The 18,987-nt window shown below is 39.0% G+C and overlaps 1 protein-coding gene across 7 annotated transcripts in view; it reads left to right on the forward strand.

Moving 5' to 3' along the window:
- Positions 1 to 256: 256 nt before the first annotated feature.
- FAM210A (family with sequence similarity 210 member A) overlaps positions 257 to 18,987 on the forward strand; it is a 19,169-nt gene continuing 438 nt past the window's right edge. The window contains exons 1-6 of one of the 7 annotated variants that reach the window (XM_017819448.1): positions 318 to 372; positions 4,910 to 5,041; positions 12,426 to 12,548; positions 13,746 to 14,212; positions 16,357 to 16,468; positions 17,527 to 17,923. In XM_017819448.1, the coding sequence (XP_017674937.1) occupies positions 13,770 to 14,212; positions 16,357 to 16,468; positions 17,527 to 17,793 (822 nt within the window). In that variant the 5' untranslated portion in view covers positions 318 to 372; positions 4,910 to 5,041; positions 12,426 to 12,548; positions 13,746 to 13,769 and the 3' untranslated portion in view covers positions 17,794 to 17,923. Of the gene's footprint in view, positions 418 to 450; positions 472 to 1,037; positions 1,058 to 1,553; positions 1,645 to 4,909; positions 5,042 to 12,425; positions 12,549 to 13,745; positions 14,213 to 16,356; positions 16,469 to 17,526 lie in introns of those variants that run through there. The other 6 variants (XM_017819445.1, XM_017819450.1, XM_017819447.1 and 3 more) reach the window with 6 other exon arrangements.

An 18,987-nucleotide genomic window follows, 5' to 3' on the forward strand; every position in this document is an offset into this window, starting at 1 on the left:
AGGTGTTGTAAGAGGCGTCAGGATCTGCCGCTCTATGATGGTTTAGGGATTACAGTGGCAGGGCCGGGCGGACGGTTTGACTGGGTGATCCCAAGGGTCTCTTCCAGCCTTGACGGTCCCCCGAGAGGCGGCGGAGCCCGCGCCGGGGCACAGGGACTACGGGCCCCAGAGGGCCATGCGGGAGGGGGCGGGTCCGGCGCCTGCGCAGGCGGGGCCGCCGCAGGGCCTGAAGGTGACGGTGGGGACGGGCGCTGCCGCACGTTGCGCGGGGCGGGCGGGAGGGGAGGGGGCCCGGGCGGTGTGTGTGTGACGGCAGCGGCCCGCGTGGAACCGTCACGGGGCCCGTGAGGAGCAGCGGGGGCCCGGCACGAGGTACCCGCGCGGCAGGGACGGGAGCGGGAATAGGAATGGGAACGGGTGAGGAGAGAGGGAGAGAGCGGCGGGACTCTGCGGGCCCCCCGGCCCGGGCTGGTAGGGGAGTTGTGCTGCCCGCGTCTCCCTCCCGGCTGCTTGCCCTCTGCCGACTCCGTCTTGTCCGGCGGCGAGAGATGTCGGCCGCGACACGAGAATCGGTGTGGGAGGTTGGTTTGTTGGTAGAAAGATGAAGCTGTAAATACAGAGCCGAGGGGCCTGGGTGTTCCGTGTTGGGCTGCTGCTGCTGCGGCATCAGAGTGGGAAGGAGTGGGTTTGGGGAATGGGATCTCGGGCTGTTACGTGACTTCCTCACGAAGGGCAGCGGAGGACCGGTTCCATTCTCGGCTCTCTGGTGACAGAACCCGAGGGAACGGCTGGACCTGTGTCAGGGGAGCTTTAGGTTGGACACTAGGAAAAGGCTCTTTGCCCATAGGGTGGTTGAGCACTAGGACAAGCTCCACGGGGAAGGGGTCACGGCTCTATGCCTGCCAGAGTTCAACAAGTTTTGACAGTGCTCTCAGGCACATGGAGTGATTCTTGGGGTGTCCTGTGCAGAGCCAGGAGTTGGACTTCGATGATCCTTGTGGGTTCCCTTCCAGCTTAGGATATTCCATGATTCCGTGGTACCACTGAAGGGCAGCAGGTGGGTTGTGCCCCATAGAGGGGTTCTCTCCCACGATCTGTCTGTGTCTTGGCTTTTTAGACTGAAGTGGCTGTTTAAGTGTTTTATTGTTTGATGTTAGTTATGGTTCTTGTTAGTAATCTGCTTCTGATCATTAACTATATCCAGGGAGTTGGACTGAGAAGTCATCGGAATTTTTGTTAAGGCTGTTAAGTGGGTTTATGTCAGGTATTACAAACTACATGTTCAGCCTTGACTTATGTCCATTTCTGAAATGTCCTCTACTAACTGTCCCAAAAGAGAAAATATTACTTTGGACAGTAGTACATGAAGTATCCTAGAATTTCTTACCAAACTCAGTTCTTAAACTGAAAGTGTTCCTCAATTTATCTAATCCCCAAGATGTCACTGCTATTACAAGTATAAACGTAAAATGATTTTCAAAGTGTTGCTGCTTTGGGAAGAGATAGGGAGAAGGTTCCTCATTTGGAATGTGTTGTGCTGCCTGTACTACCAGCTTATATGACTTGCAGCTGCTCCTATGTGGGAATTGCATGCACAGAGGATAACATGTCCCCACCAGCCATCTCCTGTGGGCTTTACAGCAGGTATTTATCTCCTTTTCTATTCAAGGGCTGCTTCAGGTAAAAAGGGTATGACTGGCCTCTGTGGCAGCATTTGCTGTGTGAGAAGCACTTCGATCAGGGAGTGAAAAAAAAACATTTGATAATTTGGTTAGGTGGATATCAGGTGGCTGACACATGGCAAAAACTGAGTAGGCAAATTCATGTAAGAAATGTAAGAAGTTAAAGATTTGTCTGATGTGACTGTCTGCAGGTCTGCTTCAGAGCCTATGGCAGCTGGTGAGAAAAGATTTGATCAAACCTTTTTAAAAGGTTCTGTATAATTCTCCTGCTGTAGATGATCCTTTCTGCAGGTTAGCTGACCTAGCTCTGTAGGTGTCACTAAGAAACTGAAGTTTGTTTTTGCAAGACAGGGAATTCTCAATGTCCCCTAATCTCAGATAAGAGCCCTCAGTTTGTATCTTGGCACACTTCTGGATCTGTAGGGAGTTCTGTCTGGTCTTGAAGATATGGCCCCAACAAATTCAATGACAAAAGCAGGAAGATCACTGATTTTTAGAATGTAAAACTACTAGTTGAATCCAACAAATTCCTTTCAGTCAGTTAGTCTTGCAGATTAGAAGGATGATCCAACAGAGTTCTTTATGATGTTGATACATTGTGAACCCAGATAGTTGAAGGTGAAATTATTTTGAAAGTTGAATGGTGAAGCAAATTCATCCTCAATCATCAATATTTCAGTATTAGGAATGGAATAAAATCACTGAAAGAATTGAGGCCTGGGCCCAAAACACAATTGAAATCTCCCTGGACAGTCAAGTGTCATTACAATAGACCAAAAAGATTTTACCTTGATATGCTGATAGGTAGCTACCTAGTTCCACCAGTTTAGATAAAGAATCAAACTTGGGGTCAGGGATTCTTAATTACTCTGATATACCTCTAGTAGATTCTTTGACTTGAAACAAATTATTTGTGCAGTATGGCAATAACAACAACAAAAGAACTGCTGAAATTACAGGACTTTTTCTTAAGTCTTGAGTCATGATACCTCTAAAAAACATATGTCCCTGTCACTTTACAAAAATTTACTCTTACCCAGTAAGAGTAAAAAGTTACTATTCAGTTAAAAAATCCATATGATCTGTTGTGATTCTACCTTCCTAAATTAGGTTCAGTCTTGAAGGTACCAGTATAAATGTGTTAAGTCCAACATATTTTATCCATATTAAGTCAAAAATGTATCACTTCAAACTGTCAGGAAAATTATGGTTTAACCAGGTGTTAGCAGGCCAGATTGGTGTGTCTATTTATGTCTGTCCTCCCACTTTTGTCTGTTAAGGACAGAAGCCCTGTCTCCTTTAAGGCACTGGGATTATACAACAGAACTTCACTCTGGTTGGAACTTTGTGTTTCCTCTAAATATCTCCAATCCTTTCTACTCCAGTGCCTTCCAGCACTCAGTTTTCCCCTCATCCTCTTCAAAGTAGCTACCCAGTGTATGATTCAACAGAAAAAAATGAAAATATTTTGTTGTGTTTCCAGACGTGATGCTGCTTCTTCTAAACAAATTCATCTGAATCATAAAATTAGGTCTTATTCTGGTTGTGCACATCAGAAAACGAAAGTGACTCTTAGGTGGGCTATAAATTTTAATTACCTGGATCTACCATTTTATCTTGTCCGAGAACAGACCTTGACCACGTGTGACAGTTCTTATATGAACAAAACAAGAAGCTGTGTGGCTGTGATTGTGGCTTTGTAGAGTGTTGCAGCAGACAATCCCCTGCAGCTCTTTAGAACTTGCATAGTCTGTCCTTGAAGAGGGGGATGAGGAAAGGGAATGGTGCTTAATGCAGTCGGGTGCTCATGAACAAATCATAAAACAAAGCAGTAGCTTTTTTTAAATCCACTGCGCAGGCTCGAAGGGTTAATGACCTTTCCCAAATCTTCGCTCGCGAAGACTGGCCATTATTTATTATTATTAGCTTTTTTTCCAATGGATGAATTTTGTTGGTTATGAATAAAAATATGTGAGGGTCTTCACAGCAGTTCTGTGAGTCTCCCAAAAGTAGCTGGTGGAAGATTTTAGTAGGATGTGGTGGCACTTACCTTTTAACTGCAGCGGTAGTGCTTAGCCACAGCCTGTGCCAGACAGTTAATTACTTGCTCTTAATGTTTTGTGGATTTAAAAATTGGCTTTGCTGATGTTAAAGTAGATGGCATCTTTTGTTTCCTGCTATGTAAGGCCATAGGATAGTACATTCTGATGAGGGATGTTTCTGTGCGAAACACAAGCCTTGGACTTTGTTGGTGACATCTGGCAGAATGCAATGTACTTTCAAAGGTTGCAGTGTTGCAGAAACGGGATTCCTTTCTCAGTCTGAATTCAGGAATGTAGTAAAGCTGCTACTTCAGACTATGAGTAGGAATGTTATTAGGGTCCCATTACTAAAGTCCCATCAGAGCTCCTTCTGGTGTAAAGACACAGCTCTCTGAGTCTGATGCACTTTCAGACACTTGGAGATGCTGTCATTTGGTTCTTTGCAAGTCCTCTATTCAAAAGCTACTGTGTAAGGCAGTCAACTGAATAGTGGGCAAGAAGGTTTAGCCCCTCGGGGATCACGACCTTAAGAAAAATAATACTTCTTTCATAAGAACTGTTCACATCCATTTGTAGACATGTTGGAATAGCATTTACTGAAAATTAGATGAAGAGTGTAGTTTTGAGCATGTGTGTGTGTGTGTGTTCTGTAAATGTTATGATCAGCCTCTTCACACATAATTTTTCAAGATATTCTGATTGATACTGCACATATTTCCCCATATGGAGAAGTTTGAATTCACAACAGAGAATTCAACACTTACTTTGAATATTTAGAAAAGATTTATACTGGAAGTGAATGTCTGCCAACAGTAATTCTGCTGAAAGATGAACGTTCTGTATTTTTTGCTGGGAAAAATGACAGCTTTTCAGTGTTTGAAAATGTGAAATAAATGTGGTGTGAGAATAAAAGAAAAAAATCTTGAACCTATTGCTTCCACTGTGAGCTCTGTTCTTGTGAAAGCTGGGATGTTTTTTCCAGTTTCGTGCTGGTTTACTCTTATTCCTGTTTTGTTTCTAATTTTAAGGCTTTGTAGTTTTTCCTTGAGGATGCCTTTTGGAAGTCTTAGAAGCATTTTGGGCGAATTTGATGAGTAAAAGACTTGGTACTTGGTGTGGGTTGTTGTTTTAAGTGTTTTATAAAATTATTACATAATATAATTTGCATTTAATATATTATTACAGACAATACTGTTGATTGCTGTTGGGTTATGAAGGGAAAAAAACCAGTGCAACAAGACCTGTAATGTTCCAAGATGGCAAAAATGGCATTTATCAAGGCTAGAAAAGAAACAGATTTGGTAGTCACCATGAAAGGTGAGGCAGAAGGCTGTACAAAGCTGATTCTAAGATCTAAGTTTAAGGATATTCCTAATAAATGCCTTTTACAATTAGTCAAGACAAACTATTTGAATACCTAAGATCTTACTCTGTGGTTACCAGGTGCCTGCCAAAGCTGCTCTATCACTCCCCTCCTTGCCTGGGCAGAGGAGAGAAAATACGACAAAAGCCTGGTGAGTTAAGGACAGAGAGAGATCAGTCACCAGTTACTGTCAAAGGCAAAACAGACTCAACTTAGGGAAGTTAATTGAATTTAGTACCAATCAAATCAGAGTATGATAATGAGAAGTAAAACAAATCTTAGAAACACCTTTCCACCACCCTTCCCTCCTTGCCAGGCTTAACTTTACCACCCATTGTCTATCTCCTCCCCCTCCCAGCCGTGCAGGAGGACAGGGAATAGGGGTTATGGTCAGTTTATCACACATTCTCTGCTGCTCCTTACTCTGCCACAGCATGGGGTGCCTCCCATGGGAGACAGTCCTCTACAAACTTCTCCAATGTGAATCCTTCCCATGAGTTCTTCATGAACTGCTCCAGTGTGGGTCCCTTTCCATGGGATGCTGTCCTTCAGGAACAGGTTGCTCCAGCATGGATCCCCCACAGGGTCACAAGTCCTGCCAGCAAACATGCTCCAGCGTGGGCTCCCCACAGGGTCACTGCCTCCTTCAGGCATCCATCTGCACCACAGGCTCAGCTCGTGCAGCTGGAGCACCTCCTCCCCCCTCCTTCTTCGCTGGCCTTGGTGTCTGCAGGGCTGTTTCTCTTGCATATTGTCACTCCTCTCTTCTCTGGCCGCAGTTACATCTGTGCAACAATTTTTTTTTTCATTCTTTCTTAACCATGTTATCCCAGAGGCACCTCCACCATCCCTGGTGGGCTTAGCCTTGGCCAGCAGCAAGTCTGTCTTGGAGCTGGCTGGCATTGGCTCTGTTAAACATGGGGGAAGCTTCTGTCAGCTTCTGAGAGAAGCCATCCCTGTAGCCACCCCTCTAGCAGAACCTTGCTGCACAAACCCAATACCTCTGGTCAAAAAGGCTGAACTTTATTTGTGTTAGTACAATTTGTTTTGTTGAAAGTCACTGTATCTGCAGTGTGTCTTCAATTGTTTCATTACACTGTTCAGGAATAAATATTTTATTATAATTACAGAAGCTGTTTAAATTAAATATTGTAATTTAAATTGTATATGTCAGTGAAGTGCTGAGTGACTGGAAAAATTATGAATTAAAAAATGAGCTTGGCTACTAGAATCCAAATTACGAGTAGCAGGAAGTCTTGAGCAAGCTGGAGTTCAGTTTTTGTCTGTAACCTTTTGACTCTGTTATCAATCGGTGGCTCTGTTAGTGAAAAGAGATGTGCACAGCAGCTCTGAACCCTGTAATAAGAGAGAGCAGAACTTGATAAAAGAAGTATCTGAACTCTGAACAGAGAACTAATAACCATATTTCTAGTGTGTTTCAGCATGTGTTAAAATGTAGAGTCAGAACTCTTGAGATGCTCAATAAAAGCTGAAGGTGAGGAATCTGTCAAAATTCAGTGTACTATTGTAAGGGAGGATCCTAAGAGATTCTCAAACAATGTTTTGGAGAAGTGAAGAAAACTGATCTGTGTATTTTAGTGTCTAACCCCTTATCAGTTCCATTGTGGGTTGTTTGGGTTTTTTTTCTGAGAGACTTCAGTCATATGCAGGAAACTGCAGACCTGAGGCTTGCTTATATGAAGGACCTTTTGCAGCTCCCTTTAGTTATTCAGTAGAAACTTTCTAAACCACAGCATTACAGAGATGCCCCACACACATGCCCCTTGACATGACCCTTGCCATATCAAGGCCTTTGTGGTTAAAAACCCTCTGACAGAAAAACACAAGTGTTTTGAAGGTAATGAACTAGTGATACCTTGGGAGATACAAGGATGAAAGAGACTGTTGGGATTGAGGGTTATTACCCACAAGTAGAATAGAAAGTAGAGAGAATTGGATCTTATTTTGATCATTAGCCTAAAGTGAAAGGTTGTGTGAAGAAGCGCATGAATACAGTCCCTGCTTTGAACTAACAAAAGGATTTTTTTACCCTGTTTTATCATAGATATATATGCCTATTTTTAAGCTTAGTTAAAGTCTATAGGCATAACTTCTCTAACTTGCCTATTGCAAACATATCTGTAGAGTGACGAATGGACAAAAAAAATCCAAATCATATAGCACTTTAAAAAGCAAGTTTTTCCCCTTTCCTTGACATGTACCTACATTCTGAGGATGAGCCAGCAAATTTACACTTGGAAGGAATCACAGCAAGTTAGAGACCTTTTGTAGTACCACTCTGAGTTGTACTTACACAAAAATTCAGTAGAGGGCAGAATGGAACTTGTGAACCAAGGAACCAGCATAGCACTGCAAAGCAGGAAAACTAGAGTTAACAGATGTAATAGCACCAGTTATTAAAAACATAGTTCTGAAGAGCAGAAAGCACTACAAGTGAAAGGATTGAGATACTTTCTTTTAGAAGCCTTTGAGAGAGAGCATTCACGCTTTCATATGGTTAGCTACATGCAAGCTTAAGATCTAATGCTTTCCAACACAGAGGAAAACAGACTTTCCTGGCATATTGACTGGATGCAGATCAGCTATTAAGGCTCCTGTTTAGCATTCCAGATGTATAATTCAACACACAGGCATTGCATTAGGTTCTCCTGCTTTGTCTTCTGAATCCAATGTTCAGACTTTATACACGTCTACAAGATCTTTCATTTTTCCTAACCCAACCTCTTGTTGTCCTTTTTAATACTTGAGTGTCAGAAGATTGTAGTAGTAAAGATTGTTCTGTGTGCAAGGGCCTTGTGAGGGTTTATTCTACTTTCTTGACTTTGGTAAGTTTGTTTTAACAAGAACAAGAGTAGTTTAGATAAAATAAGGGTAAAAAAGTTGTTGGCTTCTCTCCACTTATATCACTATTGAATTTAGTAATATGAGCAAAATTAGTAATATGATTAAAAAATTATAGCATAGCATTTACTAAGTGAAGATATTATAGAGGTTAGATATGATAGAGGTAGGGTGGAGCTAATGTTTTAGGGTCTTTTGTCTGGAAGGGTTTACTCTTTATTTGTTTTTACATGATTTTTTACCAAGATTTAAATAAATTTCACCATGATTTATTTTGCATTACTCCCTTTAACCTAAAATATGGTGTTATATTTTTTAGATAGTTCTGAATGGCAGACAAAACTACGCAGCTAGTGATGCCCAAACTTCAAATTATAAGCAAATTTCTTAGTTTAGAATGAATAACAGACACTGCAAAAGTAGTAAAGGTTGAAATACAAATTCTAAATCATGTTCATTCAGACACTGAAAGTACTACTACGAAGCCTAAAAAGTCCCTATATGCTGCCATTTTCCTGTCCATGGTTAGTGACTGCATGCTATGCAGACACATTGCATTTACCAAGAATTTTATAGTTATATTTTACATTGAGTTTAAGAAGAAATATGCTTTGCATGTGTTGCACTAGTATTACAGTGATTTTAAAATGTGTTCCCATATTTTTAGGCAAATCATGTATGTTTTCAGTTCCGTCGTGGTTTTCTTATTTTGGTTTATAAGCTTGGCGAGATGTTTTGTTTTTTTTATTTAATATGCTGTCAATAAGTTCTTGAAAAGAACAATTTAAATCTGAAAACAAGCTTTGATTTTTCTTATTATATTTCGTAAAAAAGTAAGCATTACAATGGGGTTATTTATTAAACTTTGCTGCTTGGATGAGATCTCTGTATTTGCTTTTTATGCAATCTGAAAGATGAGTTGAAAAGGATTTCTGAAAACTTGGTTTGTTTCCTTTCAAAATTCTTCTCTGTCTGCCACACATAACCCTCAAAGTTTTCTTGACTTTGCACTAAAAATGACAAGAATGTAAATTAATTCTCTGGTTTCATAGAAAGGTGCCTTGGGAGTGAAAAAAGCTCATGGATTTTCATTGGGAACTCTCCTGTGGTATAATTAATGTTCTTTTTTTAAATAGTAACAAAACAAGTGAGAATGCTTTAAAGTCATCCATATTTACATATTATGTCCAGAGTGTTTCTAGTATAATTGAGAATATAAACCAGTGTTCTCTATATATACTATGCCCTCAATTCCCTCAGATGCTTTCTGACCTCTTTTACAAAAGAACTTACACTAAGGTTTTTGCCATCTTACATCCACTCCCATTCTTCTATTTTAATGTCTCTGGTAGGTCATAAAACATTAATTGTAACAGGGTACCTGTTATTATACAAATTATCCTGATGAAAATTTCATCTGACAGCATCTCTGGCATGATTCCTCTTTCCAACAGCAGATCCACAGCAGCCTTTGCTGTACCTATATGGGCCGGGCTTGTTAGTTCTGTGTTTTCCAAAGACCCCCTGTATCTTTTTTGGATAAAATGTTACCAACACATCCGAAGCCAATGACTGTGATAGTCACGTAGGCCAGTTTTGTGACGTTAAAAGATCCTGAACTTTTGTTGTCCTCAGGAACAAAAAGCAAGTCTAATATCTTTTTCCTAGTTATCATTGGAAAGTAGAGTAAATGCAAGAGCTCCTGCAGTATATCAGATTTATGCCAAAGCTGATCTAAATTAAAACAGAAGTAGCAAAGGTTGTTAAACAAAACCTCCAGCACTGTAATGAGAAGTTGATCTATACTTTTCCTTAAGAGGTCAGTAGAGCACTCCCTTTTCTCAGGGGCCTTTTAAACAGCCTGCCATGAGACAGAGGTACCTTCAGGAACTAAATGAACGTCCAAGAATCCCAACCAGGAGTTTGGCCTGAACAGCCAAGATCTTTACAGCTCAGTTCACAGCCAGCTGGAGATACTAGTAAATAGTTAGCAGGGATATGACAGTGCTGAAGAGGAGACCTTATCCCACAAGTGTTTGTATATCGTTTCATGGTTTGGCTAACTAGTATCTATTCAGGAGCAGAGAAAAGCTATATTTGTCCTTAGACATAATATTTTATTCCTTTGTGGCATTTTTAAGAGAAAACTAATATAGAAATCTAAGAGGCTTTAAAGCACCATTCTCCCTGCATCCCCTCTGTCCCCCCCAAATTCTCATGCCACAGACAAGATGCTTTTCTACCTTGGTGTCTGGAGCTTCTACTTCATGTTTTAGAGCGATGAAAGAACTAGTTTCATATCTATTTCAACCTCCAACCAAACTTATTGTGCACTTTTTCTGTCCTCTTTAAGATTTGTTTGCATTGTTGAGCCAAGTAATTAAAATATTGCAATTGAGCAGCTGCACCCATCACCCCTTTAAAAATATTTGTTTCTTTAAAATCAGAGTATACGTTATATTAATCTGTTATTTTCTTCGTGTGCCTTTCCTGTAACCATTATAATACTTCCCTCCTTTAGTCTTGTAGTGCTTGTGGATGGCAGTGTAATCGTGAATGTATTGACGCTTCAGAAGTTCTCTCCTTTGTTAATTTAGATAAGCAAAGCACCTACCTATGAATCACAGTAAGATCATTAGGAAAATTCTAACCTTGGTTCAAAAAACATGTTTTCTTTTGTTCTCTAAAACATAAGCACTATCATATCTTAACCTTTTCTTATATATCAAGGTATTTTTCTTCTCCACATTTTTAAAGTAAACTGTTGCTCAGAATATTAGCTAGAACTGTACCATCTATGCATACAAGGTGAAGAACCTTTTCAGGATCTACTTTAGATGGTTACAAAACCTTCCTTTTTGACCAGCCAGGTCATGCATCATGGAGTAAAAAAACTTTAATTAATGAGTTTCAAGTCCATCTGAGGATATAAGAACCAAAAAAAAAGGTGGCATGGCAAGTCTTGTAACAGCCCCGAAAGCTCTGCTTTAAAGCCATTGCTGTCGTTCTATTTTTAAGTCTTATGTGGTGCATGTAACTCTGTGAGCAAAGGCCTTGAAATTCATTTACTGATTACAACTGTGTTAGTACTGACCAGTGAGCATTGAACACATAGTGGTGACCCATTGCTCCTTCACACTAAGGAGAATGGAAGCCATTTCATACCCCAGTGTTCTGCAGCCACTGCAATGAGTCAGAGGTGTTACACAGGGTTAATTTTGTGCTCTCAATAGGTGCTGGACAGCAAAGCCTAGAAATGGTGCCTTGAGAAGTGCTACTGTATATACACTACATAGAATGGAAAAAATGCTTTTCAGTTTCTTGGTCCTGTACAGAAGAATGATGTTCTGCCAAGGCTGCTGGAATGTTTATGACTCGAAATCAGAGTGCTCAGCATGGTTTCCCCCATGCTGCATGGTGGCCATTCTCAAAGCTTGTTTAGTACAGGTATTTTTCGATGAGGTATCATCCACTGAAAGTAGGTGAACAGTGGAAGTCTGACTTAAGAGCTCCCAGGTTCCCATAGATGGGTATCCTTTGCTGAGTCTGCTGGCTGGGTATTGTGAGAATCTTCTTAGGGCAGATGCTCAGTGTTGTGTACTATTAGTGAGAGGGGAAAAGAGTTCTCTCTGGAGAGTGTTATCCCTCAGGAAAGAAGTGTGAGTGGCAATAGGCTAGGAATGTAGTTGTCATCTTCAAGTTTGTTGTTATAATTTCTATAAATCAGTAAAAGTAGTTGGCATATGGCAGAGTGCCATCTGAACACTTGAGTTTTGCTGAGTGTTTTCACTACTTCTTGTTTTGAGAAGCAATTGCATTTGGATTTAAGAACTCAGCAAGAATCTCTGCTTCTTGTAAAACAAGAGATATTACAAGCAGTTGCTCCTTCCAGTAAAGCCCTACAGAAGACTGACTCGTTGAGAGCCAGTACCTGTAGCTGATTTATTGCGCCGTAAGTAGCAGCACTTCTTGATTCCCACTGAGTTCATAACAGGACTGAGTAGCAGCTTCCTTACATAGAGACACAAATTCCTCTTTCCCCTATTGATTCAGTACCTCCTGTTAGTATGAGTTCAACAAAAGTGGCTTTCTGTCCTTCACAAAGAAGGTAAAGGTGCTCAGGGAGTTTGAAACCATTCCACTTTTTCTCACATCAAACATTGTAATTATAGTAATTGCAGTTAATTCAAACACAACAATAACATAAAAATACCTAGAAAACAGTCAGGAATGTTCCAACAGATGCATTTGTATTATGAAACTTTCCTCTCTTGGAAGAGAATAGTAATTCACAGCTGAGGAACTTCTAAGTTATACAGAAAAAAATCTCCCATTAGCATGTCAGTATTCAAAGATGAATTTATACCATATCTTCTTCGGTAAGCAAGGTTTCAGGCTGACCAAAAATCTTCATACTATTAGTTTGCCGTTGTTGCTATTTTTCTAAATGTGCCTTTTTTTTTGTTTTTACTTCAGCAGAGTCATCAGTGTGTTGAAGACATATATTTGAAAGGTGGGGAACTAGTGGGAGAGTTGCAACTTTTTGAAGATACAAACTTTGCGTACTTTTCTTGTTGCATACCTGGAAAGTAATAAAGGGTATGTATCATTTCAGGTTTGGTTTTTTTCAAACTTCTGCCTATGTTATAAATTATTGATCGTTTTCAGCAGCCTAGACAAATTCACTATCAAAGCACCTGACTGAAACCTATCTAAAACTACAAGAGAAGGGGAAGCAGATATGAAGTTTTAATTAAATTTGAATGATTTGAATGTTATGACAAGTAAAAATAGAAAATTCAAAACTTGTAATATAACTAACTTAGCTGGCATTTGTTACATCAATTAGTGTCACTGGGTTGTTTTTTTTTTGGAGGGAAGGAAAGTTAGTTCTGTAACTTGCAGTCATTGTATAAAGGAAAAGAGACAATATTTTATTCACTAGTTCAAAGTATGCATTTTTTTGGGGAAAAATTACTTCTTGTTGTCTATGCATGCCAACTTTCTTTGTGGGGAAGTTCTCAGTAGTTCTTTGAACTTTTGTGAGTAACTGGTAAGTATTCAAAATCATAAAGTTAACAGGGGTTATCCACCATTTTAAAATATTCTTTGCATTGTAGTATTTGGAAAATTACAGTTCAGTTTTGCTCATGTTAATGCATAATATTCAACAGTACCTTCCTCCTTCCTGATAGATGTATACTGTCAGGTTGTTACAATTAGGTTTGTTACTGTTAAGACATTGGTTGATTATCAATAATTACTTTCATAGGGATTTTTTAATTGTATGAACTTTTAGTTCAAAATAGTATGGAACATGAAAAATTATACCAAAACTAAGAATGTATTGACACCAAAAATTAATTTTGATTGCACTCACTTCAATGAGTTTATACTGCATTTATGTAGGCTCAAAGTATCACTCAAGCTATCAGTTGGTACTCTAAGTGAAGTTTCAAGTGTGACTTTTCAGTAACTGTGCAAGATTCTGTAGATAGAAGCAGTAGATAGCACTAAACACCTAAAAGTGTTTTTAGAGAGTAGAATGAGCATCTTAGCAGTGAGGAGTATATTAAGTGAAGGGGCCATTTTAGTTCAGAATGCTGAAGAAACGAGATGTAAAATTATTTCCTTGACTCTGGAGGATAACAATTTCTTCAAAGAAAGATAAGGAAACCCTTTTTTAAGCAGAAGAACAGAAAACCATTTAAAATTTGAGAATTTCGAGTGGCATTGGAGCAGATAGAAATCAGATTATTGAAATGCAGCGTGTTTACTCTTGTTTCTTCTCTCTAGAAACTTCATCGACAGTTTGTCAAAATGCAACGGAATCTATTACATGGTGCATCTCAGCTGGCGCATGGGACATGTTGGTTTTTTCCTCACACTACTGTCCTTCAGTGCTTAAAAGGACAGTCCATGTTGTCTAATGTGGGATGCAAAGTGATTTTGGCACTGGACCCCTCTAAACGATGTCTTCATGCAGGTGCAGCACACTTTGCCTCAAAGAAAACTGCTTTTCCATCACAGCCAGCAGACACTCCTCACAAAGAAGAGAGAAATCCCTTGCCTTCGGCCACTGACACACCCAAGCAGAGCCCTGCAGAGTCAGATCCTTTAGATCCTGATCCATTACAAGATAAATCAATTAGTCTCGTTCAGAGATTCAAGAAAACTTTTAAACAGTATGGAAAAGTCATGATTCCAGTGCATCTTCTGACTTCCACTGTATGGTTTGGATCCTTTTACTATGCAGCCATGAAGTAAGTTGATATTTTGTTGCAATGCACAATACCACGGTTGAATTGAGACTGACTTTCACAGGTGAAAGGACATATAAATTATTATTGCATGTTAAAAAGTTCCTTTATATGTAATGGGGAAATGTGGCTACATTTTAACTAAAGTATAAGGTTAATATTGAAAGTATATAGGGTTCATGAGAGTGTCACATACATACTGCTGTCATCCAGTTATTGCTGCGTACCAAGTGTGTTGCCAATGTTTGAAGGAATGCTCATCTCCCCAGAATTATGCATGGATGTAAACAGCACTGAAATTATTAGTAACCTCTTAAAAGGTAAAGAGAGGGATTTGGAATCCTGATTAGGTGAGATCTTCATAGACCTTTTCTTTTTTTGCTGTTGGACGTCGGGGTATTTTACCACTTCTTCCCTGCTTCATCCCCAGTCTTCCCTCATCACTGGATTTTCATATCATTAACCTCATTTAGCTGTTCACAATCTATGTATGTCCTTTCCTTTTTTATTTCTGTTTCCTGTCTTTCCTACCATCCACTGAAAAAATTGCTACTGTGGGCCAGACTTTTTAATTGGAAATTAAATATTTGTGTGGTTGAAAAAAAAAAAAATTAAGTATTCTAATTTTAGTTTCTTTTAGTTATTGCATGGGCCAGATACTGCTCTGGAAAATGGCATTTATTAGAAAAACATCACTACATCAACTATAAGCTGCTAGTTTGCTAGTTCAGATGAAAGAGGTTTTATTTATCTGCAAATAGTTATGCTAAATTTGCTAAATATGAGCAAATGTTTATCTCTGGACTGCTAATGTTGTATATTTAATAATAGAAAGCGTGAAACAAGGACAGTTCGTGGTGGCAAGGATGGGACACTGACATCAGAATGCCTTACTGCACAAGTGTTTGTTTTAGTTACTCTAACCAGCTGGCATAATTGCCCTTTCTGGGAGCTATAGATCCAAATGTCATTCTAAATTTAGCTCATGTCAGAGGAATAAAGGTCTTGAGCTATAAAAATATTTGCTTTGGATGAATTCAGGTTGATGCTTACATCCAGACATTTCATATAGAGTGAAGATTACTTTTCTTGAAACTCTAAAGCTAGCTGCTAAAGTAGGTATTTGGCTGAGGAAAACAAATATTTAACTAGAAACTAGTTATAACAAAGCTTCAGTTTGTCATGCCAGAAGAGCAGCACCCTGTTGAAGTGGAAAAGTAACTTTCAGAATGACTGCTCATGATAGGAGACTAAACAGTGGCAGTTTATGAAACAGCACGGTTAGTGCTGTCTGTCACATCTTACTAGGTCTCCATTTTCTACTCTGGCAATAGGCCTTCAGATTGTAGGTTCTAGTAACTGTTAGTAAATTACTGCCTGTTATTGTTCCTGATGCTAAAGCGTCTGCATGCTCAGAAGAAGGCTTAAATTATTAGGTAGAAATGGATAATGATACTAATAATGCAGCATCTCTAAATATTGGAAACTCAGGTCTTCTATAACTTCTATATACAGTTTTCTACTGTAATATAAAGATGGGCTTTCTTTTTTCCTTTGGTGCTGATGTTAGCTTCCCTGGCTTTCAAATAGAAAGAAATTGTGATAAGAGCTCCCTCCACCCATCTTAACACCTTATGCTGACAAGGTAGAGCAACTGAGCACAAAGCCCCTGAAGTCTTGTCCATATAACACATTGTTTCCTCTTCCTTTGCCGCATTCCATTTGTTTGATATATTTGGAAGTCAATGGAGAATGCTGCCTGAAATTTTAAAAAGAAAAAAAAGTAATTAATTTTAGGCAAAACAGAACATGAAATTGAGCCTGCACAGCTGGAGCCTGAATAGCTGTCTTACCACCTTTATATCTACTTACCTTCAAACATAAACTGGGACACAGGTGAGTTAGAAGCTACTCAACCCAACAGGGATAATATAAATGGGTCACCTTTTGGAATGCTGAAAAGAACATTAATTTGCCCATTTGTTCAGAAATATAAATCCTGTAAGTATATTGCTTAGATGAAAAAAACGCTTTGCTCTCAAATTACAAAGTTTGTGTAATAGAGTTAAAGAATGGAAATAGTGCTCTCAATAACTGTTCAGGTTTCAAATTCCAAATCAAGTTACCAGCTTTTTTCTCTTTTATAGTGGGGTGAATGTTGTTCCATTCCTAGAGTTGATTGGCTTACCAGACAGCGTAACAAGCATCCTGAAAAATTCCCAGGGCGGAAATGCACTAACTGCATATGCATTGTATAAAGTAAGTACAGTTTGTACAAAAGCTCTAAATCTTGCCTGGTGAACTAAACAGGGTTTGCTCATTTACAGCAGAAAGAATTCATTAGCTTTCTTTGATAGTTACATGTACTTGAGCATTCCTTTTTGTAGTAAAAATATTCACATGCAAGTTGGTATGTGTTGTGTGTCCTTCAAGGAGTCTATATGTATTTCTAAAATAACTTCTTCACTGCAGAACTATTGTGTGCCCTCTGAGATTTAATTACAACTAAGTTATTCTTCTGTATCCCTGACATAATTAACAGGGACAAAGAGGTAAAGCCTAAACACCTCATTGAATTCCAGATAGAAGTACAGTTATTTTTATCCTAGAGGATTCTCTAGTTTCTCTTTCTACCTTAGTTGTTCGTCACTGTCAAGTACTTTCACTGTCTGTTTGAATCAATTGGTTACATTCAGGCTTGGGGGTTTTTTTATTGCTTTATATGTGCATAGTCTCTGGGAAACTTGAATCATGTCAGACCATGTGAAAACAAGGTATTGTATTTGCTGTACACGCCACTATTTGTTTTGTTTACAAATGTGATGTGCTTCTTACCTGTTATTTAAAGGGGTTATCTTCCCAAACAAAATGTGAAAGTACTACTCTTCACAATTATTCCTGTGCCTAAAAGAAGACCAATAAATAAATGTGGTTAAATAGAAGGATGTTGTTATAGCTGGGAGATTTGACAGTGTTGGAAGAAACTCAGTGTTCACATACTGTTTGTTCTGAATTGCATTCTGAGATGCCTAAAGCTTGTCCCACAAGCTGCATGGGGAGGGTTTGTGTGGTGGTGGTTTTTGTTGGTTTTTTTTTAATGGAAATCTAATGCCCTTGCTGGCTCTGTCAAAATGATACTTTAAGTAGAAGGTATGCATTTCTGGAGGATGCTCTGTAAATTGGCTTATTTTCATATAAATTGAAGATATCTTTAAAAGTTGCCACTGGTCAAAATAAATGTTCAACATTTAAAATACCTATTGCTGTATGTTATTGTCCTGTTTTATTTATGCAGTGTGTTCTTTGATTTCTTTAAGATTGCAACTCCTGCCAGATACACTGTGACTTTGGGAGGAACATCCATCACTGTTAAATATCTACGTAAGAGTGGCTACATATCCACACCACCACCAGTAAAGGAATATCTGCAAGACAGGATGGAGGAAACAAAGGATAAAATTACGGAGAAGATGGAGGAAACAAAGGATAAAATTACAGAGAAGATGGAGGAAACAAAGGATAAAATTACAGAGAAGATACAAGAAACCAAAGATAAAGTCTCATTTAAAAAAATAAAGGAGTAGAAGAGATGCTTAATTTCTGGATATATCAAACAGCACTTTAACCCTTTGTGAGGCAGGATATGCAAAGTGCACTTCTGAGCTTTTTTCTTTTTGTTCTTTTTCGTTTTTTTAACTTTGTCTGGAGACTACAATTGCTATGGGGATTTAAAGGTTGAAGTTCCCTGGGGGAGAGGTTGTGACAAAATCTCAATTTACAGAAGGAAAAGTGAATCTCATGCTAGAAGTTAATATGTCCATTGGTCATAGTGTTAACAGTTACTCTTCCCTCTTCTTTTTTTTTTCCACACCCTCCTTCTCAAAATGGAGATGGTTTCTGCCAAAAGCCACTGCTTTATTCTTCTTCCATCGTAGTGCACAGCCATTATTCCATTAGACTCTGAACCTTCCATTAAATGAGAATGAAGATTTCTCTATTGGGAAAGGCAACATATTTAGGTTTTTAGAGTATGTGGACCCAAGCCTCTTCAATCGTGATCATCTCTCAGCTTGGAGACAGACCATTGTCACTGATACTGCACATGAAGGAATCGATGGATTGATCCTGGGATAGCCAGAATGAATTACAATGGCTACACTGACTTCAGCTGGGCTATGACAGTTTACAGGTTGAGACTATGAATCTTTCTTGGACAGTGCATGTTTTCAGAAATCTCAACTGAAAGCTATAGGAAGATAAGTTAATCACAGTAGCCATACTGTCAAGTATACTTTGTTTCCTAAAGATGATTTACAGTCACTAAAGGAAATTAATCAATAATTGTATATTGAAAACTAGGATTTGTTTATTGTGTTAAAGTTTAAAAACCTGCTCTATTTCATTTTTGAAACAAATAAAAAGCTTGAAAAAGAAGTTTATTTGAGAAATTGCTGTACTAAGGGGCTTTTAAAACACATAGAAAGTTAGACTTAAACCCAAGAGTTCCTCCTACGATTCAGAAATCCTTCAGACTTCGGTAGAACAATTTGAGTAAATAAGCATGATTTTTGAGACAGTGATCACAGTCTACCAAATTTTTTTTTCCCCTAGATTTTCTTAAGTCAAGCAAACATTCATAGCTGAAGGCTGAAATGCTGCCTCAGAGATGTCATAAAGGACTAAAGTTGAAACTGTTCTATTCGACTGGGCAGGCAGACTTCTCTCAGTCTTACTCAAATAAGGCTAAATTGAAAGTGTGTTTTTCCTGTTTCTACTAC

The sequence above is a fragment of the Lepidothrix coronata genome, unplaced genomic scaffold, assembly GCF_001604755.1.
Source record: "Lepidothrix coronata isolate B3197 unplaced genomic scaffold, Lepidothrix_coronata-1.0 Scaffold75, whole genome shotgun sequence".
NCBI lineage: Eukaryota > Metazoa > Chordata > Aves > Passeriformes > Pipridae > Lepidothrix > Lepidothrix coronata.